The sequence below is a fragment of the Silene latifolia genome, chromosome 11 (genome assembly GCF_048544455.1).
Source record: "Silene latifolia isolate original U9 population chromosome 11, ASM4854445v1, whole genome shotgun sequence".
Lineage (NCBI taxonomy): Eukaryota > Viridiplantae > Streptophyta > Magnoliopsida > Caryophyllales > Caryophyllaceae > Silene > Silene latifolia.
Window position 1 is genome coordinate 192,873,976 of NC_133536.1, and position 25,315 is coordinate 192,899,290.

Here is a 25,315-nt window from a genome sequence, read left to right on the forward strand (position 1 = left end):
CATATGAAGCTCTGTACGGTAGAAAATGTCGTACTCCAGTCTGTTGGGATCAAACCCAAAATGTTCCAATGTTAGGACCTGATTTGGTGACCGAGTCCATTGAACAAGTCAAAATCATTCGGGAGCAGATGAAAGCCGCTCAGGACCGTCAAAAATCATATGCTGATGTCCGTCGTCGACCACTTTCTTTTGACGTTGATGATCAAGTATTCCTTAAAGTGTCACCTATGAAAGGGGTGAAACGGTTTGGCGTAAAAGGGAAGTTGAGCCCTAAATATATTAGACCTTTCCGGGTGATTGAAAAGATTGGTCCTGCTGCTTACCGTTTAGAATTGCCCTCAAATCTGAGTAAGGTTCACAATGTCTTCCATGTTTCTCAGTTGAGGAAGTACATTAGTGACCCTAGCCATATCATCCAAGAAGAGATTCCTGAATTGGAGCCTAACTTGGCGGTTGAAGAAAGGCCAATCCGGATTCTCGAAAAAGCCAACAAGCAACTTAGGAGCAAAGTGGTACCTCTAGTCCGTGTTCTTTGGCGTTGTGGAAATGTCGAACAAGAGACTTGGGAGACTGAAGCTTCTATGTTAGCCAAATATCCTGAATTATTCTCGTAAGGCATTCCTTTTTCTTACTCTTTTTCCGCGTTACTAGGCCGTATTTAATCATAATTAGTAAAGATATTATTCTTATTATAGAACTTTAAACTAAAATTTTGAAAATGCTTTTATGATTTTTAATGGTTTTAACATTAATGAGTGTTAAATCTCGTTATTGGAGACGTCCCAATAATGGGTTTTCTCATTTATTGGTGTAGAAACATTTTTATATTTTGATATGAAATGTGGATGTTCTTGTCTGATCAACAAGAATATCACCGTTTCATTGAAAAGATACATATATTTTTCTTATGATTAGATTATTAAGTTGTTGTTTATTATAAATTCTCCTTCTAAGTTTCGAGGACGAAACTTTTTTAAAAGGAGGGGTGATTGTAACACCCCGTAATTTCGGACCGTTATTATATTGCGGAAGTAATTTATTAATCAAGTTGAATTTAATATTTATGTATTTGAAGTAATAATAATTCAATGAAATATAATTCTATTATATTTTGAAGTAAAGTATTTATTTTGATAGTTTCGAAATGTTCAAAAATAGTTTAAACCATGTAAAAACCCTTTATTTCAAAATAAGGGCATATCGGGAAAAATGGCAATTCTTGTGAAAATTGGGCAAACGATTTTGGAAATGGGTCATATGAGTACTCAATCTTCTTGTAATCTCGTGTTTAAGAACTTTGGCATTGTCGGAATTTGCATTTGACAAACGGTTCTAATTATCGTCGAAACGAGCCAAAACCGACTAATAAAATTCCGCCAAAAATCCCGTCTCTTCCCCTTTTGAACGGCACACCCTTCCTCCTCCTTCCCTTTGCATTTTTCTTTTCCAACTTCATTATACTTGAACATTCTAACATGTTCTAAACATAAAACACCATTTTCATACCTTTCTAAGCTAATTTTCATCATAATTCACTCATTTCTATTCCAAATTTCATAAGGATTACATATTTGGAATCCTCTCTTCATTTCCAACATCCTAGTATGTATTAAATTCATTTGCCCTAAATTTATTTTATCCACCATTTTTAGGGTTTTGATTTTAGTGCTTATAATTGTGTTTTTATTGTTTATTTAGGTGAAGATTTAGAAGACGAGTTTGGAGACTCGTATGTAGTTGAAGATAGTGGCTAGCATGTATATTAGGGTTTGGTGTTCAAGGTGCTAATTGCTCATTCTTAGCTAAAGGTAACATATTTCGAGTTACTCGACGAATAAATGTCACATTCTTTGCTTTTTGTGTGATTTTGTGTATGTTAATTGAGTGGTTTATTTCACATGAAAATATGGGTTAAATTCATGTCTTTCATAAGTATAAGCTCACATATTAGTATGGAAATGAAATGGGAATGATTAATTGATGCTTAAAACGGTGTTAAAATGAACAAAAACGGAGAAACGGAGGATTAGGGGTGGCGGCCCGGCGAGCCCGGCAGTGCGGCCCCACGACAGCCCTGGTTGGCCCGGTCGGCCCGTTGCTTGTTTTCGCGATTTTTCATGCGTTGTTCGTCGTTTCGGGTTTATTAATGTTATATTTAGTATAAGTAACATATGGGTAATCTTATGAAATGAATAATGTTAGTAGTAAATATAATGTTGGTGGTAAAATTATTCTTATATTGGTAGTTGCACATGTTAGGATAGGTTATGATATGAAATTGTAATTAATAGGCTTGAAATGAACTTTATAGCAATAATTGCAATGTTTGGATGATTATGCCGAAAACGAGCCCTTAGTCCCTTTGATCAATCGATGTCGATCAATTGTGTGATTGGTCACCCGCGATTGAACCCGTACCTGTCGCAGGGCTGGGGTTGCGGGTAAAAATTCGGTTGGATGAATTATTGTGAGAAATGGATAATTGGCCTTATTCTTGTTTTAGGCCATTTATTATGTTTTATTTCACATGTGTTGTTGGTTGGTTTGAATGGTTTCTTATATTGTAGAAACGGCCCTAGATTCCCTGAAACCTTTAATATTGTTAATATTGCTTGAAATGGAATTGGTATTGAATACTTCTTGCAGGTTGTTGTGTTTGTCATAGATAGGCCTTTATAGTCTTTGACGAGTGTATGTTCACTGCTCAATAGCCTTTGTGTTCCTGACTTGGTGGGTTTATATCCAAGTTGGGGCATGACCTCGTTACTTATTTTGAGAGTAAGTGGTAAGCTTAAGTACTAGCCAACCCTTTGGTGGACTCCTTAGGGTACTCACTTGGTTTTAAAAAAATTGTGGGTCTTGGGTGCGGTGGTGTGTATCCGCATGTCTAGGTCTCTGTGATTTAGGACTAGGGTTGTGTTGTGTCTTGGCCATGTTTTGATAGAACCTCTGAGCCAAGATACCGGTTCGATTACCTTCCCTACCTCGTGGTATAGACTCGAGTTACAGAGTGACTATTGACCGTGCTAAGAATTTATGCCTGTCTTTGATATATCGTCCTTTCTTGTATGGTGATTCTATGAATTGTAATAGGTGAGATGCAAGCCGGTTACAATTGATAGAGTTTGGATTACTGCTTGTTATATGTTTCACATGATAGTTTAATTTGGTCAGTTTAGTGTTCATATGTTAGAATACTCGATAATTAATTTATTTATGATGTTGTTACATGTTACATTACATGTTACATTAAATATGACATTTCGTGGCTGGGAGGACTCGAAGTTACTCCCCACTGAATTGTGGCTTTCGTGTTTGTATAAAATGCGAATGACAGGTTGATGATGATTAGATGGGGTACACGGACGAGCTAGTGAGCAAAAGAACCTTGGACTTAGTTTGGTTATATTTTGTAGTAAACCTTTAAACATATGGTTGTGTTATATTTTGGAGGGACATATGTCTCCCTCTTTTACTTTGGTTTGTATCACTTTATTCTCGCGACTTTAGCATGGTTATGTAAATTAGTTTGTTAGTATTTGCAGGTTTTGGCACTCTTCATTTGGAAATGTTTGTGAATGGTTTAGAAAAGTTTTTAAAATTACAGGTTTTATCTAGTTGAACCAATTACAAACATATCCTGTCAGTTTTTCTGTAGAATTTACGTGTCTATTTAACACTAAAAATGAGGGTGTCACAGTATCCATCTCAATAGCCGTGGTTTAGCTTCCTTCTTAGCAAGAAGGTGTCTCAGTGCTGCATGATCAGTAAAAACAGTAACTTCTGACCCTATCAAATAAGAACGAAATTTTTCTAAAGCATAAACCACAGCTACCAGCTCTTTCTCAGTAGTGGTGTACTTCACTTGAGCCTCATCCAGAGTTCGGCTCGCATAGTAAATTGCATTCAAAGCTTTTTCTTTCCTTTGGCCTAGCACCGCTCCTAGTGCGTAGTCACTAGCGTCACACATAATCTCGAACGACAAATCCCAGTTGGGAGGCTGTATAATCGGCGCCGAAATCAAGGCCTGCTTTAACCTGTTAAAAGCAGAAAGTCACTCATCGGTGAATACAAAGGGGGCGTCTTTAAGTAGCAGCTGTGTAAGTGGTTTAGCAATTTTTGAAAAGTCCTTGATGAACCGGTGATAAAAGCCAGCATGACCAAGGAAACTTCTCACTCCTTTAACATTAACAGAAGGAGGTAATTGCTGAATCACTTCCACTTTTGCTTTGTCAACTTCTATACCCCTGTCAGAAACTAAGTGCCCTAAGACAACTCCCTCGTTGACCATGAAATGGCACTTCTCCCAGTTAAGCACAAGATTAACCTCAATGCAGCGCTGCAACACTTTATCAAGGTTAGACAGACAGTTAGAAAAATCACTTCCATAGACACTGAAGTCGTCCATAAAAACTTCCATAATAGACTCAATGTACTCTGAAAATATCCCCATCATGCACCAGGGGCATTACAAAAACCAAAAGGCATCCTGCGATAAGCAAAAACTCCCTGAGGACAAGTAAAAGTAGTCTTAGCCTGATCATCTGGATGAATAGGGATCTGAAAGAACCCTGAGTACCCATCTAGATAACAGAAAAACTTATGGGAAGCTAACCTTTCTACCATATGATCAATGAAAGGAAGGGGAAAGTGATCTTTCTTGGTGGCGGCGTTCAGCTGTCTGTAATCTATACACATCCGCCAGCCAGTTACTACTCTAGTAGGTATTAATTCATTTTTGTCATTCTTGACCACAGTAGTCCCTCCTTTCTTAGAAACTACCTGAACTGGACTCACCCACTTAGAATGACCAACGGAATAGATAATACATGCGTCAAGCAGCTTCATTACCTCAGCCATCACAACATCTTGCATCTTTTGGTTCAGCTGACGCTGACCCTGTGTGCAAGGCTTGTGATCTTCCAACAGCTCAATCATGTGCATACAAATATCTGGACTAATTCCCTTGATGTCATCCAAAGAATAACCCATAGCTTTCCTGTTTTTCTTAAACACAGCTAACAGAGCAGTCAGCTGATCATCATCAAGTTTAGCGCTAACAATGACTGGATATTGTTCGGTATAATCTAAGAAAGCATATTTAAGATGAGAAGGGAGAGGCTTATGCTCAGGTACCTTTACCTCTATGGCGCAAAGAGTACTGACCATCTGTTCCACTTTCTCTCCCTCGGCGTCGGTGAGTTCACGCTCATCTAAAGCAGCTTCAAGCAATTCGAACACATCGTCATTGTTATCTGGGTTATCTGCACACTCATCCAAAAGCATTAGGGCTTCTAGCGGGTCCTTTATAAAAGAACCTGACCAAAAGTCATAGACAGACTCGTCAACAATATCAACAGAATAACATGTATCCTCTATCATTGGCCGAGTCAAAGTACTAGGCAGACTGAAAGTAATTGCGTCATCCCCCACTGCAAGAGTCAAACGCCCTTGTTTGACATCAATAATGGCCCCAGCTGTACATAAGAATGGTCTTCCTAGTATAATTGGGGTCCGGGTATCCTCAGCTATGTCTAAAACAATAAAGTCTACTGGTATAAAGAACTTGCCTATTTTCATAGGCACGTCCTCTAAGATACCCAAGGGTCGTCTTATAGATCTATCAGCCATCTGTAATGTAATATTAGTCATTTTAAGGTGACCCATTTTCAATTTCTTGCAGACAGACAGAGGCATGACACTGACACTGGCTCCTAAATCACAAAGAGCCTTATCTATTACTTCATTGCCTATAATACAGGTAATAGAGAAACTACCCGGGTCTTTCATTTTAGGTGGAGTTTCATTTAAAGTAAATTACTAGACTCTTCCATGAAAGCAACAGTCTCAAATTCACTTAGCTCTCTCTTACGCGTCACAATATCTTTCATAAATTTAGCGTAAGTAGGTACCTGGGTAATAAGTTCGGTAAAAGGGACAGTTACCTAGAGGTTCTTGACAACGTCCACAAACTTACCGTACTGTCGCTCAACTTTAGCGTCCTTCAGACGTCCTGGATAGGGCACTCTGGTAGCAACGAGTGGACCTGCGACTTTCTCTTTACCTTTATCAGCAGGTAACGTCTTCATAGCAAGGGAAGATGACACGGTAGCGGGAGTAGATATTAAAATTGAAGCTCCGCTGGTTCTGGCACTCGATCGAGCAGTTTCTTCACTCGATCGAGTGGTTTTGTCATGAGAATCACTCGATCGAGGCATTTGAACCTCTCGATCGAGTTCTTGAATTTCAGGTTCTCTCGATCGAGTCCCAGAATCACTCGATCGAGTAACTTTTTCTGCCAAAGTGTTCGATCAAGAGGAATAAACTCCTCGATCGAAGTCTGTTAATTGGGCACCTCTCGATCGAGTGGGATTTATACTCGATCGAGTAACTGAATGGGCGATTTCACTCGATCAAACAGAGATTTAATTCGATCGAGTAGCAGGACAGTATTCAGCAGGGATCCATCAGCTCTTCTAATTCGTCATCCGGGGTATCATCAGCTGTTACAACCCCATCTTCCGGCATTTTTGGTCCATCATAAGCAAGACCACTTCGGAGATTAATGGCATTGATTGGGTCGCACGAGGGTGGATGATTAACTTGGTGTTGCGCGAGTGTTAATTTCGCAACTTGCTCTCTTAGCTCCACAATAGCGGTATTATGCTTGTTGCATTTATCCCCAAGCTGTTGTGTTAAGTTCAATACCAAGGATTTCAGTTCGGCTAACTCCTCATTTGTAGAGGGGGAGTCCGGTTGCGGCGTTGGTGTAGAAGGAATAGAAGCACTCGTTGAGGTCAAGTCTTCATATAATTTGGAAAAAGAAACTCCTTGCTTGAATTTTTGATAAGCAAGGACACGCTCTACATTTGCCATACAACCGATAGGGTCATGCCCCTCCATACCGCATCTACCACATATTATCTCATGCTCAGTAATAGCACAAACTTGTGCATGCTCACCCGTAGTCTGTATAATCTCCGGACTACCTAGACTTCCGCTAGGACTCTAATCTCCACCTCAGCTACTACCAATTTGTTCACATGCCTAACTCCTCGGGGATTTCCATACTCGGCAACATGGATGGCCATCTCCTCAATAAGATGCCACCCTTGATTATCCTCTACGTTCTTCTGAAATCTCCCTTTGGCCGCGTTATCAAGAACAGCCCTTTGGTCCGGATACAACTCATTGTAGAATTGGGTACATAAGAACCAGCGCTTGAAACCGTGATGAGGCACAAAACGGACGAGCTTCTTGAACCTAGTCCAAGCCCCGTTCAAGTCTTCAGTAGATAGTTGCTCAAATGCAGTAATTTGAGCTCTCAACGCATTAGTGCGTTGTGGTGGAAAATATCGCCTGTAAAAGACCAAGGCAAGGGAATTCCAGTCGGTCACACCGGCAGCTTCCCTGTCTAAATCTCTCAACCATTCTCGGGCATCATCGGTCAAAGAGAAGGGGAAAAGGACTCCCTTCACTTTGTCTTGTGTCACCCTAGCAACAAGTTGAATGGTGGAACAGTATTCTGTAAATAATTCTATATGCTTGCACAGATCTTCTCCAGGTACCCCCCTGAAGAGATTTCTCTCGACCAGTTGTATGTAAGAGGGGTGGATTCCAAAGGTCCCCGAATCAGCAGTGGGTAATAGGAAACCTTTTGGAAGTTAATCCACCATAGGCTCTGAATGACTGGCTATATTCGGCATCCTAGCAGATAGAATTTACAGTGAAGCAGGTACGACAACGTTCTCTTCTAGAACAGATATCCTGCAAAACTATCAAGAACTAACAAAAAATATGAGATCAATCTCAAGGAATAAATTCCTTGAGATGAGAGACAAACTTAATACAAACAACAAAATTACGCCACCTCCCCGGCAACGGCGCCAAAATTTGATACCGTCGTCAGGTACCAAAAATAAATACCTAGATACAACTAACAGAAGTTAGCAGCAAGTAGGGTCGATCTCCACAGAGAGATGGAAAAATGTCAACTTAATTAAGTCCGTCTAGGTAACAGTTCTAGGGGTTTTAATTGGTTGTTCTAATCTAAAAGAGATCAAGAAAGAGAGGAAAAACAAAGGAATAAAGGTTGAGCAAATAGAGAGAAAACAGCTAAGACAGTCGGTTCACCATGATTCTTCAGTCATGCAATCTAGGTCTCAGGTCAATGCAAGTATGGTCTATGGGGCAGTGAATATCTCCTTCTGGTCTCAATTCGCTCTAAAGTACAAATAGCTTAGCTTCCGCCTTTACTACGTGCCCTAATGTTCGCTACAAGTCTCACCCTTTCCAATCTTCCGATCTAGGTCAAGGTTTAATGCGGTTTAATGACTAATTGCGTCGACTCAATTCGGCAGAAACAATTATATGTAGCGATTAACAACATAAACTACACTAGCATTAAACCTAATAATTCGATTTACAATTCCTTCATAATCATGGATTCCCTAAGTCTTAGCAAGAGAAATTAGCTATGCATTATTATTGTGATAGCAACAATCATACACAAGCAAGAAGAATTAAACATGATAATAAGCAAAAGAAGATTAAAGTTAACAATCACAAATAAAGAGAGAAAGAATTAAAGAGAAGCAAAATATTAAGATTAAGATAAAAGAAAGAGACACCAATTACAAGATTCGATCCAAGCAATGATTCCAGAGTAGGAGTATGAGAGAGTAGAGAGGAAGAGAGAGTATCGTCGTCTCCCAGATGATGAAGAAGTAGTAACACGCAGTACTTAACCTAATTTAAAAATTAATTACAAGGCCCAACACGAAATAAGGCAAAAACACACGTACAAGGTGAAACCTCTCGATCGAGTGGAATGAAACCACTCGATCGAGGACATAACCAGCAATCCCTCTCGATCGAACAGAAAAATTCGAACGAGGACTTCTTATATCAGCCTTCTTGATCGAGTATCAAAACAACTTGATCGAGTGAATCTTCAAAGTAGAAAGCATTCGATCGACTAATAAGTAGTCGATCGAGCTATATTAGCACGTAGGATTCCTTGACACATTCCAAGGTCAGCTCACGCGTCTTTTAAGTGATAGATTACAAGCTCCAATTCCTTATTCTCCACAAATGCATGCAAATGAGACAAGTTTAGGCTCGATTTATCTTCTTTCTGGTCCGTACCTGCAATTTACACAAGACAAGCCAAAGTAGACTATTCGGGGGTATTTGTAGCTAGATGCTACATAAATAGTACAGAAATGCGTGTAAAAATGAGGTAAAAACCTTATAAAAAATACATGCATCGGGTACTATTACATATTGGCGGTACGTTGTTAAGGGAGGGGTACCAAAGTAATGTGAGCACATTGTTAAGGGAGGTATGCTAAGTCATGGAAAGGAGCACGTTGTCAGGGAGTTGTGCTATGAGAATGGAGAGTGGATTGTTATCGTATGTTCTTGTTGTTAGTGTTTATTCCTACTCAACCTCGCGGTTGACTGTGTATTCGTGAACACATGTGATGAACCATAATGGGGAGCAGATTTGACAGGTACTAAAGATTAGCTGACTTGGGAGCTATGGGATGCGTAAGAACTTGGCCAATCCACCTAGAAGTCTAGACCACATAGATTGCGAGATCACTTTATTTATTTCCGCTGCGAGTTGTAATTATTTTATATTAAGTTTTAGTTGGTAAAGTTGTAATAAACATGTAATCGCTAAGTTTTAATTTAAAGTACTTTGGTGAGTTGGACTTTGTTATTCACTACCTCGGGAAACCGAGATGGTAACGCTCTCATTTACTTGGGAATGTCTAGCTAAAGGCTCCTAAATAAATGGGGGTGTTACACGACTCCCCTAGACTCTTTTATCAAATATTTTTACATCATCTTATTTACAAGTTATCAAACCAACCAAACAACCAATCGTAATCGACTTTGATAGAATTCTATTCATAGCATTTCATAACGCAATTCCCGTCTCCTCGTGTTCGACCCCTTATACTACATTCATTTGTGTCTAGGGAATTCTATTTTTGATTAGGTATACGATAAGCTTATCAAAGTTCGGCGCCGTTGCCGGGTAGCACGGTTTTATTGCGTTTAGAATTGTTGATTTTTATCTTGTTTTCTCTTGTCTTGAGGAACACTTGTTCTTTAAGACCGTTGCTTACAAATTTCTTGAGATTGTTGTCCTATGACCAGGTCTTCCCGCATTGGAAAATTGCTTTCACCAGATTTCGAGCCCGAGGAAACCTTGCGAAGAGGACGACGTTTTTGGAAAGAAATTAAAGAAGCCGCTTCTCCCGTGCAAATTAAAAGTGCAAGAAAGTCTTACTTAGAAGATCTTCAAGCTTTTGAAGAGGAAGAAATTTCTAGTTCACCATCTCCAACCAAAAATATGGTGAAACTTTCCGATCATTCCAAGCCCACCGCGGCTATGCTTCCAGCCGGTATCACTACTACTCAAATTACCGCCCCGGAGTTCGAGATCAAACCGGCTTTTATTAGCCTTGTGGAGAGGAAGCAATTTGGGAGAAGTCCTTTGGAGGATTCCAATTTGCATGTTCAAAATTTTTGTGACTATTGCTCCATGATTCTGTAAACGGGAGTCACTCACACCCAAATTAGGGAAATACTTTTCCCTTTTTCTTTGAAGGACAAGGCAAAACTATGGATCAATAGCCTTGATCGCACCACCATGGGAATCACCAATTGGGAAACTTTGGCTCTTGTTTTCTATCAAAAGTTTTTCCCACCAGAGAAAACTCAAACTTTGAGGAGCCAAATCACGGGATTCCGTCAACAAGCACTTGAGAACTTATATGAAGCTTGGGAAAGGTACAAGGAGTTGCAAAGGCAATGCCCACATCATGGGTTGGATGCTTGGTTCTATTCTACAATGGATGTTGTACCGAGTCCCGAAGAATTCTTGATTCCGCCAACAATGGGTGGTTTGATCAAATTGACACCAATATTGCTCATGCCACGATTGAATCCATGGCGATTCATGATGCCCAATATGTCAATTCCCGGAGTGCACCAATCAAAGGCAAAGAGGAAGCTTCCGACACTACCATTTTGAAAGCTCAAATCTTATTGCTCCAAGAAAAATTGGAGGCTCGAAATACGGCTTCCTCTCTTCAACAAGTCAATGCCATGTCCTCTACAAGCCATATTGTTGTTTGTGAAGGTTGCGGAGGTGCGAGTCATTGCACCGCCCTATGTCAAGCCCTTATTGAGGAGCTAAATGCTTTTCAAAGTTTTAGACAAAGTTCATATCCACCGAGTACATTTTCAAATACATATAACCCGAACACAAAATTTCACCAGAACTTGTCTTATAAAAGCAACAATGTGCTTAACCCTCAACCCCAAAAAAAATTTGTGCCTCAACCTCAACAACAACAAAATGCCTATGTTCCACCACAACAAAGGTTCAATTACCCACCGGGTTATCAAAATCAAAACCAACAACAAAGGCCACCTCAACAAAATTTCCAACAAACCCAAGGTCCACCACCCCAAAATGCCTCACAAAACAACCAAGGGGGAGTAAACTTGAAGCCTTGGTAATGCAAATGGCTAACACCCAAACAAAATTGTTGGGTCGAATGCAAATGAGTGACCAAGCTCATAATGCTGCAATCAAAATGCTAGAGCATCAAATGCCTCAACTAGCCGCATCTAGCTCTCAAAGAAAAACAGGTCAATTACCGCCTCATGGTGAACAACCACATGATACCATCAATGCTATTACCTTGAGAAGTGGTACAAAATATGATGAGCCATCCATGCCCAAGGTAGATGAGGAGGTACTTGTTGAATTGGAGGTTTCTCCTAAAGCTAAGAAAGGTGAAGACATTTCAAAGAAAGTGGATGAACCAATTGTGGTTGAGAAAGTTAAAGATGTGGAGGATGCTCCTCCCAAGAAAGATGTTAAAGCAAAAGCACCGGAAAAAGTGAAAGTGCCTTTCTCTCATAGATTGGCCAAACATCAAAAGGAAACTCAATTAGGTAAGTTCATGGAAGTTGTGAAGAATCTCCAGGTAACCGTTCCTTTTACCGAATTAATCACTCAAATTCCTTCTTATACTAAATTCATAAAAGACATTTTAACTAAGAAGAAGACTTTTGACGATGTTGAAACTATAGCATTCACCGCCGAGTGTAGTGCTCTTTTGTAAAACAACTCCCCTCCTAAGTTAAAAGATCCCGATAGCTTTCCATTCCATGCACTATTGGCACCTATACAATTGATAAAACTTTATGTGATTTAGGTGCTATTGTGAATGTAATGCCTTACTCTATTTGTGATAAGCTTAACATGGGAGTCTTCAAATGTACTAGTGTCACGTTGCAAATGGCGGATCGTTCTATAAAACGCCCTTTGGGAGTTTTGGAGGATGTTCTCGTAAAAGTTGGTAAGTTTTTCATTTCGGTTGATTTTAATGTTCTTGACATGGCCGAAGATGCTCAAATCCCAATCATTTTGGGAAGACCCTTTCTACATACCGCGGGTGCGGTAATTGATGTCAAGAATGGTAAGTTAACTTTGGAAGTGCGTGACGATAAGGTCACATATAATTTAAATAATGTCATGAAGAGTCCAATTATAGAAGAGTCTTGTTATTCTATTGACGTTTTGGATGTTGATATTGTCATAGAAGACTCTATACCTCGATCTTTGGCTAAAGATCCTTTGGAGGCACTCTTGCTATTAGAATCATTTTCAGGTGATGATGAGATTGGAAATGAGGAGATGGATGCTTTGGAGCATGAATTGGATGGAGAAGAGCTATCATTGGAGGAAAGCTCACAATTTGTAGGTTTGGTTTCTACACCTCAATTTCTGATGCAGTGTAGGTTTACTGTGTTTTTAAATACGGTTATTTTTGGGGATGAATTAAAGCCACAAGGTTGTGTGGATGATGTAGGATTCACACCTCAAGCTACGAGTAATGCCTTTTATTATGTGCTGCATAAGCTAGCTATACCATATGCCTGAATATATTTTCTTTTTTTTTTTTTAGCTAAGATGGCGATTGATCCCTCGCTCCTAGGTGGAGAGATCCTTGCCATTAATGTTGGTTACATAACATGATATGGCTCCTCCAAAATCATATTCCAGCACTTCCGGAAGATGACAGACCTGAACATTACATATAGTCATATACCCAGCACGTCAATTGTAATTTGATTGCTAATCGGCCTATTCCATTAAAAGGCAATTTGTTAGAGTACTTCATAAATTACGATTACACAGTGCAAACAGTTTACATACTGTGTTCCGTAGCGGAAGAATACTACGAAATCATATGTAGTAGTATATTCTGCATTTTGAGAAAATGTTCCTGGTACATGATAACCAAACTTCAAAACTGCATACTTTGCACTGATAAGAAAAATGAAATTTTCCTGATGGCTAATATCAGCAGGTAAGGGGTGAGCCTTAGTCCACGACCAAACTGGACCAGACGGAACACTAAATCTAACATTTTTCCGAACCAGAGACGGATTGAAAATGTTCAGTAACATTTGGTCCAGTCCGGTCATAGACCTAATAGGACAAAAAAGTGTTGAAATTGTCATCAAACATAATATACTCATAGTAAAGTTGAACTAAATTAGCGAACTACATTACACATTTACACCTATCCATCTTTTACTCTGAAAAAAACACTAATAGTTAATGATTTTTCCCGTATAAAAGTATATAATTATTATACAAATTGTGAAAATTAATTTAAAAGAAACAAAAATGTCTGGTCCATTCGGCCTAAACCAAAAATTTCCGATCCACAGACCGGACTTACAACTAAAGTGAAAAAACACGGGGACCAAGAACTAGGCCTGAATGTATTCTGCTTGGGTTTGGTCCACACTGAACAATTCCGTCCAAACCATTTTTCAAGTCCAGACCAATACGTGTTCACCCTTAGCCAGCCCTAAGGCAAAATTTCAAAAGATGCTGTCTTTTTTATCCTCCTCGTTGAAAAAAGAATTGAGAGGATTTTCCTTGTTACCTTGCATATTGCTTCCGAATTCATTGGCTCGAAAGACCGTTGAACTTGTAGTTGTGGGGGCAGGCTTTGCTACAGATATGAAGGCCACTTTTTTGTTCGAGCTAAATGTCGGCTTGTATAAGCATGGAGAAGTAGACATGGTTGAGTTATCCAGAACACCATCTGGCTCCACATTTCCCGAGTCATCTTGTTGTGGGTTTGACGAGATTAATGCTTGATCTATCTGACTGGCTTCATGGGCGAGTTTTATCGGTGATTCAGTTCGTTTCCTCTTGACAGTAGAGGCATCATCTAGACTGCTCTCGTGAGCATCATTTTTAGTGAGGTCGGGTTCATCATCTATGAAAAAAAGGCAAATCAATGTTACAAATTTCTCCACCGAAAAGCATTCATGACAAATGTAACATGTAACAAGTACTCTTAACCCACGAATAGTTACGTATTCTACTATATCCTAGACAATAGGTACATTTCATTTTTTAGGAGTGATTTGCGGGGTCAAAGGGAGAATGAATGTGGACGGACTCCACTTGAATGTGATTACATAATTATTAATCAACAAGCACACGTAAACTATATGCGGGGACAAAGGGAGTACCTAGTAATCATCATAAGGACACCCGAAGTATGAAACAAGAAACACAAGATCATATTTAAACATTCAGATTGATTAGGACCATCCATACATAAGTTAAATTAGTCATTCTCATGGGTGTTCAAAGCCTTGAAACTTTACAGAAAGAAGATCGTCAAGCCAGAATCCACGTTTACATGGAAAGGTTTATAAATAACAATATAGCCCAGAAGTACCCAGAAAATGAAAAGAACCACGATAACTTGATAAAGTTAGATTCATGTTCACGTACAGTACATCAAAAGAGGGGGAGGATGGCTGGGTTACCTTCAAGGGAAATCCCAATACTTCGATATTTTATGGACGTTTTCAAAATTTGTCCAGTTTCCGAACTTCTGTCCTCACTTATATCGACTTTGTTAGTCGTTTCTACTAAAACAAACTTATCTGTTTGCCAGGCACAATTTAATGTGACAACTTCGTCCATCATGGGATAGTACTCTCGAAAAACCTGCATCATAAAGAGGAAAATCATACAATAAGAAACATTAGTTTAAGTATACGAGGATGGTTTTGTGAGGACAAATTATTTACCTCTATTCCATCCTGGGTTATCTTAATGGACTGTTTCTTTTGAGCAAGAGAAGAAACTTCATTAAACAAAGAAACAACGTCCAGTAGCATCTGCAGTACAGAATTAAGTCAAATACCAAGCAACAGAATTAGCTTTCATCATTAAAAGGGGATAGGGTTGAATAAAAATCATGGTAAAATGAACAAACTCTGCATAGCTGACATCAAACACAGTTTTGGTTCTTACATGTCCTAGTTACATTCTAAAAATATAAAAAGTATTTACAAGAAATGGCCAAGATACCAAGCATTTCCTGTTTATTAAATTGATGAACATACAAAAGTAAAAATGAGTCTCAATATCTCATTCAGCCACGCTACGATGAATTTATGGGATCATTTTGGTCAGGTTTCCTTTCTTATTGAAAAAGGCAGGATCGTCTTGGGAGATCTCAACATAATTAGAAGTGCAGAAAATATCATTCATATATTCCTAGACTTTCCTAGGGTTTCTCCTATTCTCTCTTAGGGTTTCTCCTTCTTTTTCCTAGGTTTTTCCTTTGGTTCGAGGCACTTATTTTCGTTTCTTTCTTAATTTCGATTGTTTTTTGTGCTTGCTGCTTGTTTGTTTGCTTGGTTTCTCTCTCGTTTTTGCTATGCAGGGCCAGTTTAAGAGTGCAACACAGGGCCACACACGGAATGGGAAGGAGCCGTTCGATAGTCGGGAAACCTTAGCTATTGAAGCAATTGAATGGGATGATGATGGAACTGGTGGTGACGATAAGGCTAAGTTGATGCTGGTGGGCAAGATTTGGTCTTCGAAGTCGATTAATGCTAAAGCGGCGATTGATACCATGACGAGGATTTGGAATTTGCCAAACCCGGTACTGGGGAATGTTATCGATGCAAAGGAGAAACTGTTCGTTTTTCGTTTTGGTTCTGAAAGGGAGAAGGCAAAGGTGATCGAAGGACAACCGTGGCACTTCGACAAATATGCATGGTGTTTCAACGAACCAAATCTTGCTGGTAAGCTAACAGATGTGCCTCTGACTCATTTCCCAATCTGGACTCGGATTTATGATTTACCTGTCGCGGGGAGATCGAGTTTGACGAATGCTCAGAGGGTTGGGGAATGCTTAGGGTCTTTTGTCGAAGCTGATGTTGGACTGAACAATGATATCGATAGGGCAATTCGGATACGAGTTCTCCAGGACGTACAAAAACCGTTAAAAACACATGTTCCCATTAAAATGAAGACGGGTAGGATTGTAAAGTTCGACGTCAAGTATGAAAGATTGCCTTTATATTGCTATGGATGCGGATTAGTGGGGCATGGTGAGAAGGATTGTGATGACGGTCCGTATGAACAAGATGAGTTATTGTTCGGTGAATGGCTACGGGCTTCCCCGTGGAAAATTGTGAAAACGACGCAGGATACGAGTGGTAAAGCACGCAGGGATCTTAGCTCTCAATTTGAAGCTGAACAAGAGAAGGATAGGGAGGCTGATATATCGAGGATGATTGATAAACTTAAGTCTATTGCGCTGGATTTGAAAGTGAAGAAAAGTGAGGCTCGCAACATGAAAGAGGGGGCAGGTGTTGTAGGGGAGGGTGGAAGTAGCAGGGAGGGGGAGTGCAGCTCTCTCTTGTGCTCTCCAAATATACGGGTGGAAGCGGAGGGGGAGGGGGGTGAGCGTGATGAGGGAGGTAGGAGGGTGGCTGATGGGTGGATGGACAGCTCTGAGGGAGGGGTGCTGGAGAAAGTGGGTAATCTGGGAGGGCAGGAGGGGGAAGCTAGGGCAGGAGGCGGGGGAGGAACATGGAGGAGATGGGTGAGGGGAGAGCAGGTGCAGGTGAACGATACGGTGATGCTGACCATGGGCAAAAGAACGAGAGATGGTGATGAGGGAGAGGAGGCAGCGAAGAGACTAAAAGCTACGATAGACGGGGGCGTCTTGATACCCGAGGCGGAGGTTGAGGGTGCTCAACCCCGCCGGGCCCAATGAATATCTTAAGCATAAATTGTCGGGGCTTGGGCAACCCCGACACTGTTTCTGCCCTCCGAGAGCTTGTGCGGAGGGAAGCCCCGGCCATACTTTTTCTTCGCGAGACAAAATTGTGTGGTCGTGAAATGCGGAGAGTGAGAGAAAAGTTTGACGGGTACTATGGTATGGATGTGGATAGTATGGGAAGATCGGGGGGTCTCGCTTTCATGTGGAAGAAGGAGATTGATTGCACTTTTCAATCTGCTTCGGTTCACTATATGGATTTCATTGTGAGGGAGGAAGGTAAGGAATGGAGAGTTACGGGGTTTTATGGTTGGCCGGCAGTTGCGGATCGACACCTCTCTTGGGAGCTTCTTCGGCTGTTGGGAAGGCAATCAGCTGTGCCGTGGGTATGCATTGGTGACTTTAACGAGATTCTATTCTCAACCGAGATGAAGGGAGGGAGCCGTGCGCAGTGGCAGATGAACAATTTTCAGTCGGCTGTGGATGATTGCGGCTTGAGGGATATTCGGTGGGAAGGGTATAAATACACTTGGGATAATGGGCAGGTTGGAGATGACAATAGACAAAGCATGATTGATCGGGCGATGTGTACTGAAGAGTGGTTGGACTTATTCCCGTATGCTAAGCTCTTTCATCTTGAGCGGGAATGGTCGGACCATGCCCCTATAAAGCTCGTGTTGGACACGAGAGCAGCTGGTGAGGGTCCCTCTCGAAGCTTCAAGTTTGAGCAAATTTGGGTTGGGGAAGAGGGGTGCGAGGAAGCAGTGATCCGTGGGGTTCGAGCAGAAGGAGGGATGCTTGGCGAGTCCATTAGAGCCTGTGCACGGGAACTTCATAAGTGGAAGAAGACTAGTGTACGTAAAATTAACTATGAGATGGAGAGAAAACGCAAGCAGCTTGCCCAGCTTGCCCGTCTGTCAGAGGGTACCCGTACCGAGGAGGAGGTCCGCAAGCGTAAGAAACTGGTGGCTGAACTTGCTACTTTGCGGAGACAAGAGGAAATATATTGGCGTCAACGCTCCCGAGCTTTATGGTTGAAGGACGGGGATCGAAATACTAAGTTCTTCCATGCAAGGGCAGGCGAGAGAAAACGGAAGAATCATATCGCTAAATTGATTGATGACCAAGGGGTGGAGCGGGCTGGAAACGAAGGTGTGGCTGGGGTGGCTCTAGATTATTTCCGGAATATCTTTAAATCGTCCAGACCCACGGAATTTGAGGAGGTTCTTGACGGGCTAGCAGGCCGAGTTACGGAACAGATGAACACGGTTCTCCGAGGTGAGTATAGGGAAGAGGAAGTTGTGGAAGCTTTAAATCAGATGCATCCCCTAAAAGCACCAGGGCCTGACGGTATGAATGTCCTATTCTTTCAATCCTTCTGGCATATCATTGGACCTGAGGTGGTATCGACGGTACTGGGTATTTTGCGTGGGGAGATTGACCCGGATGAGTTTAACATGACGAACATTGTGTTAATCCCGAAGAAAAAAGCACCAAATAAAATAAGAGAGTTCAGGCCCATTAGCTTATGTAATGTGATTTATAAGCTTGTGTCGAAAGTCCTGGCGAATAGAGTGAAGATTTTTCTGAATGATATTGTTTCGGCAAATCAAAGTGCCTTTACGCCAGGGAGGTTGATCACTGATAATATTCTCATTGCGTTTGAAATGTTTCATTACATGAAGAGGTCGAGGCAAACAGAGGGATACATGGCGCTTAAATTGGACATGGCTAAGGCCTATGACAGAGTGGAGTGGGATTTCCTTAGGAGAGTGCTCGAGGTGATGGGGTTTGATCAACGGTGGGTTCGGAGGGTTATGAAGTGCGTTTCATCTGTGACCTTTTCGGTTCTGGTGAATGGGACCCCGTCTGAAGCGTTCCGACCTGAGCGAGGCTTACGTCAAGGGGACCCACTTTCCCCCTACCTCTTTATTCTTTGTGCGGAAGCTTTGTCGAATCTAATGAGAAGGGCCGTGGAGAGTAATTCCTTACACGGGCTGCGTGTGGCTCCGTCTGCCCCGACTGTCTCACATTTGTTTTTTGCGGATGACAGTATCTTCTTTGTGCGAGCAAATGTCAATGAAGCGGATGCTATAAATAACATTCTTCGGAGGTATGAGGCAGCGTCTGGTCAGCTGGTAAATTTAGACAAAACTACGGTCTCCTTTAGTAAAGGGGTGACAGCTACGGTCAGGGAGCAGATTACGGGAAGGCTTGGGGTGGTTGAGGTCGAGGAACAAGAGAGATACTTGGGGCTTCCAACGGTCATAGGACGATCCAAAAAGGCGATAACTGACATTCTTCGAGATAAACTCAGCAAAAGATTACAAGGATGGCGCGGGAAAATTTTGTCGAGGGCTGGTAGGGAGGTTCTTATAAAGGCAGTTGCCAATTCACTTCCTACCTATGTAATGAGTGTTTTCAAAATCCCGTCGAGTTTTTGTGATGAGCTGCGGTCAATGGTTTCTCGCTTTTGGTGGGGACATGAGGAGGGGAGACGTGGTATTTCGTGGGTTGCTTGGTGGAGGATGTGTCGGCCTAAAACTGATGGGGGGCTGGGCTTCCGTGATTTTGAGCTTTTTAATAGAGCGTTGCTAGGAAAACAGGCTTGGCGACTAGTGACTTCCCCGGATTGTCTATGGGCTCGGGTAATGAAGGCGAGATATTACCCCAATTCTGATTTTTTGGCGGCAAATGTAGGGAATGGACCAAGTTACACTTGGCGTGGGATTGTGGAGGCGAGGGGAGTCCTAGACTATGGCATGCGAAGAAGAATAGGTAACGGGCATGATACTTTGGTGTGGGGGCAAGCTTGGATTCCAGGGACCCAGACTGGGAAGGTCATAACGCCTAGTGTGACGGGGATGGAAGACTTGACGGTGGCAGACTTGCTAATACCGGGGGGAGGAGGTTGGGATAGGAATTTGGTGGACTCGGTTTTCTTGCCGTTTGAGAGGGAGCGGGTTTTAAATATCCGGGTCAGCTCCCTTGCCTCCCCGGACACGTGGTTCTGGGATAAGGAAAAGGATGGGGAATACTCGGTTCGCTCGGCTTATGCGGCTTTAGCAGGTCACAGCACTAGTTCGACGGAAACTTCGAGTTGGGAAAGGGAACGATGGTTATGGAACCGGCTTTGGAAAATTCCTGTGTGGCCCCGTGTCAAGCTTTTCTTCTGGCAATTGTGTAGCGAAGCGATAGCGACATCAGACAATATAGCAGCTCGGACCAAAGGTGAGATCTCTCCTTGTTATTTTTGCTCCTCTGATAACGAATCTTGTTTACATTTGTTTCGAAATTGTAGTGTGGCGGCTTGGGTGTGGGAGGGACTGGGCCTTAATTGTGCCGAGGAGGGGGAAGGTGGTGGGTTACGGGAATGGATAGAGGCGTGCTGGGGTAATCTTTCCATGGATGATTGCGGGAAATTTATGCTTGGTTGTTGGGCAATATGGGAGTGCCGAAACAAGTGTGTGTTTGAAGGAGCAAGGGTGGAGCCAGAAAGGATCATTAAGAGAGTGAGGGATGTGATGGTCGAGATGGGGGAGGCCGAGGTTGATAGCAGGAGACGGAGGGGCAGAGAGAGACGGGAGGTAGCTAATGAGGAAAGTGAAGGTTGGCAGCCGGCAAGAGGAGAGTATGTCAAACTGAATGTTGATGCGGGGGTTAAGGAAGGTGAGGGGGTGGGTACTGGTGCCGTGTGCAGGGACGGACAGGGAAACATTCTTTGGGGAGTGTCCGTCGCGCGTGAGGTTACTTGGGACCCAGGAATAGCGGAAGCGGTGGCGGTCTTAGACGGTTTACAGGAGGCCTTGGCTAAAGGACACCAACACGTGATGCTCGAGAGTGACTGTTTACAAGTTATCGAAGCACTGAAGGGACGAAGCAAGGGACGAAGTACCTTATCGTTGGCTGTGGATGACATTCTTGCTTTTTGTAATAATTTTCAGTCGGTCTTGTGGTCACATACTAGTCGTGTAAACAATTGTGTCGCTCATGCCTTGGCACATGCTATTCCTAGAGTTGATGGTAGAGTAGAGTGGTCTGATGTTCTTCCTCCGGCTGCGCATACAGCGGCTCTTTTTGATTTATCTTTAATGAAGTAATGCCCTTTGGGCGTTTTCCCTCACAAAAAAAAAAAAAAAAAGAAGTGCAGAGAAAAGGAAACGTAAGGCTCCTCCTATGGTGACTCGTGGCAAAAATGGAGGAGTTTAATGATTGTAACTTGACCTGTGGGCTGTGGCTTTAACTTTAATAACATTCACAATAATGACTGTGAATTCACAGACTAATAAAATGAGGGTGTTGATAGGGCTTGGTCTATGCTTCAAGGGAGCCATGGTTAGTAAAACTTGCAGCAACTCTTTTCTACCTACATTTCATTGAGCATGTAAGATACTACCTCCGATTTTAGAAATGGCCCATTAACTTTATGCACAAGGATTAAGGTTGTGAGTGGGGTGGTGGGTCTCGCCAATAAAGGAGGTGGATTTTATTAATGAAAACATGCTCTAAATGAAAATGGGGCAATTCTAATGAATAGGCCGAAAATGGAATATGGGGCATTTCTAAGGAATTGGAGGGAGTACATGTTAAAGGCACCCTATTTAGCCAAAAGCTCGAGACACAGCACAAAGGCTTCATTAACAAATAACTTGGCCATTTGTTAGAAGTGATGAGATGAGAGTATTAACGGCACAATTTTAGTGGGTCTGAGCAAGGTGTAAAGAAAGTATACCTGCTGAACCAAAACTCTGAGTCGTCCAAGGAGAGCCAGTATCATCAGGGAAAAACCCATAAAAAATGAACGAGCAAACAAAGTAGAAATTTCTCTGTCAATAAATCAAGGAATTGCTCACGGAAAAGGGTGTGACATGTTGCAGACACATGACATGACCCAAAAATAACTCATTTTCCCAGAAAATTTAATTGAGTGAATCTCTTGAATGTGGTTGAAGTTGACATTAGCAGATTCTTAACGAATAAAGGTCACCCTAGAATCAAAGGATACATAGCTGTCTTCAGAATAGGCTCAACCATCTGCACAATGGGCCATAGAAACACAACATAAGAAGTTGGACATCATCAAACCAGCTTGCAGCGTTGTTTGACTGACTCGTCATTACTCTCAAAGGCTCAAAAACTTGTTTTGAAAAGGGGAAAAGTTGGAAAACAGTGTCAATTGTCAACAATTTTAAATAAATGGTGGTGGGAAAAAGGGAGTGGGGAATACAATGTGAATCTTCTCACCTCGGAGAGTAGTCGAGCTACTCCCAAAAGACGTTCCATGAAATTAAAAGTTCCATTGTCACATTTCCTCTTCTTCAAACTGTCCAAGAGATGATGAAAGACGTTAAAAGGATGCGCACAGCAAGATAGAAGTTTGTCTTAAAACCTTCCTATTTCCCTGAATTAAGAAACAAAAACTTATGGTAATCAAGAATATTTAACAGAAGACGTGCGTTGATAGTGCAAAAAATTGGGTAAAACTAAAAAAGAAATCTTAAATCGTGATAATGCTATAAAACTGTAGATCGTAAAAACGAATTCCTGAGAATAAAACAAGGTATTAGGAACCTGAATCAGTATGATGTAGCAACTAAAATAGAATTAACAGAATAAAATCACAGCTAGCTCAATTCACAAAACTACACATTGAAGTAAGCAGATTCTTGTAAAATAAAAAGAAAAGGTGGACAGTAGCAAAATTCTTACGTTTCTAAGAAATGTGCCTTTGCTTTGGGCTTACGGGCGGTAATGACATTAAAACAACAATCTAAAAGGTCTTCCATGTGAATGGTAGTTAAAATCTTAAGATACCTGCGCACCTGAAATAAGACTGAATATCCATCCATGAGAAAACAGTAGGCAGGCAAGATAAATAATGTAAGGGATACTCTCTCGTGTACCCCTGAACTGTTTCGTTTTCTATGGTGTACCCCTCGTTTTTCGCAAAAAAACTTTGACCGGCAATAATTCTCTATTACGAGTTTAGAAAACGGTATTTTTTTTTTCCAAACCAATTATCTTGTCAATGCCTTCAATTTGAAAAAAAAAAATTCACCGCTTTTTGAACTCTTAGCCGGTAGTTATGGTTGGTCAAACATTTTTTAACGAATAAATTTTGACCGACCATAATTCCCGACTACGAGTTGAGACGTCGGTGAATTTTTTTTCAAACGGAAGACCTCTTAAAGACGGTCAATTTGAAAAAAAAGTTTATAGTATTCTGAACTTGTAGCCAAGAGTTATTGACGGTCAAAGTTTTTTTGCATGAAAAGAGGGGTATATCATAGCAAATGAAAAAGTTGAGGGGTAGTGGGGTACACGAGAGAATATCCCATAACGTAAAGTGAACAAGTTTTGGAAAGAGAAGCAAGGACCTTAAGAAGGTAGTGAAAGTAGGAGCACCTTCTGTGCTGATTCTTATTTTTGTAAACAATTCGGTCCAGAATTCCATTTTCCACTTGCAGTTGAGACACAAAGGATTTAAGCCTTCCCTCCACCAACTCCATCTAAAATAACAATTATACATACATTTCTTGATTAAAATACTCGCCACAGAGAATAAACAATTGATTGGGACGAGAAGAGAGTAATTGTATACTCCGTATATAATAAATCGGTTTCAAGTAGCTATAATTACAACAATTATTTCAAGTAATTAAATTTTATGACTATTGTTAGAATTGTCCATCTACATTGTCCTCTACATTGTTCGATGATTTCCAATATTAAATATACTAAACAATAAATATTAAATATGTCCAATAACAATATTTACATTTTTAATAACAAAAAAGAATAATAACAAACCCATAATTAATTGAAAAGCCCAGAAAAGGAGAAGAAAACCCATAAATTTACCAGAAAATGACAATAATGACAAAAAACTTGACATGAGTGATTATTAAACCCAGAAATTAGAATTGAAAATAAAGTATACTCCGTATAATTTAAGACAAATAATCTTCTTATTCTTCTACTGGATTTACCCCAAAAGAATAAGAGGACAATTATCTAGAGTAATTGATGCATTTTTTTGTAATTGGAAAGGTATACGCAAAAATAAAATTCAAACACCACTGATTTCACTTGCATTAACTAGCACATGTACATTATCCCTGAAAATCAAATAAGCAAAGCTCAAAGTTTAAAGCATTCATTCATTAACTAGCACACTCTTCGACAAATCATCATCAGTAAAATCAGACGAAACAAATGAAATTAAGAACAAATTAATATCAATTGAATAGCAAATTAATACAGTACTAATTTAAGGGCAAATTCGTTTGAATAGAAAACTGAATAGCAAATTCGTATGAGATTCAATTCAAATAAGCATATGAAATTAAAAACAATAAAAAATTGAAATCATACTTACTAAATAATTGATGGATTCGAAATAGGAATAAAAAAAGAGGGATTTATCCTTCTTGCTGGTCGTCGTCGTCGCCGGTCACTATCGTCGTCGGCTACCGTATAATCTCAGTTTATGCTTAGAGCCTTAGAGGTGGGTTTTGGGTTTAAGGAAAGGATTGGGATTTTGGTAAAGAAAGACAGTAAAATAGGAGTTCATATTCGAGTCCATACTTACACCGGTTGAGATTGTTTTCTCCAAACATCTAACGGTCCTAAATTTATTCATAACACTAAGGGTTGTTTGGTTACCCATTAAATAACACAGGAATTCCAATTCATGTGAATTGCAAAATGGGTAACTTGTTTGGTTACCCCAATTCACATGAAATAGAATTACCTTGGAACTCTAATTCCTCCATAATGGAGGAAGTTGCTTACCTAGGTCCCCCTAGGTAAGTGGGAATGCCTACATGAATTGCATTTCCTTTATGCAACCAAACAACTTTTCCTAATTCACGTGAATTCTAAAATCATGTGATTTATCACTTCCTAGGCAATGCAACTTCCTACATGCAACCAAACGACCCCTAAAAGAAAAATGAAAGTTAGAGGGGAAATTATTATTAAATGGGATTGAGAAAAGGAAATGAAGAGGATCATAATCCGGAAAATAGAACCATGTGTGTTATTGTGTTTGTTAGGCTAAGATTTAAATGCTTTTTTTAAAGTATACGTGTCTTAAGGGTCGAATTCGGTTCCCATAAATCAGAGTCGTACCCGAAATACTTATCTAAGACTCATACCCGACCCAT

The 25,315-nt window shown here is 40.8% G+C and overlaps 1 protein-coding gene and 1 non-coding gene across 8 annotated transcripts; both read right to left on the reverse strand.

Moving 5' to 3' along the window:
• Positions 1-10,738: 10,738 nt before the first annotated feature.
• LOC141615593 (small nucleolar RNA R71) lies at positions 10,739-10,845 on the reverse strand. Its single transcript, XR_012530007.1, has one exon. It is a non-coding gene; the product is annotated as a small nucleolar RNA R71 (small nucleolar RNA).
• A 2,697-nt stretch (positions 10,846-13,542) lies between these two features.
• On the reverse strand, positions 13,543-24,742 carry LOC141612215 (uncharacterized). Of its 7 annotated transcripts, none has more exons than XM_074430941.1 (9): positions 24,526-24,742; positions 23,525-23,656; positions 22,857-22,969; positions 22,392-22,470; positions 22,153-22,181; positions 21,880-21,973; positions 15,160-15,249; positions 14,893-15,076; positions 13,543-14,330 (listed from the first exon to the last, which is right to left on the reverse strand). In XM_074430941.1, exons 2-9 carry the CDS (start codon positions 23,654-23,656, stop codon positions 13,927-13,929), a joined length of 1,125 nt encoding a protein of 374 aa, XP_074287042.1. In that variant the 5' UTR covers positions 24,526-24,742; the 3' UTR covers positions 13,543-13,926. The 7 variants fall into 7 exon arrangements, with proteins under 7 accessions (XP_074287042.1, XP_074287046.1, XP_074287047.1 ...); XM_074430945.1 differs by having other exon boundaries at positions 22,392-22,548; XM_074430946.1 differs by having other exon boundaries at positions 22,392-22,548; positions 22,857-22,980.
• Positions 24,743-25,315: the final 573 nt, after the last annotated feature.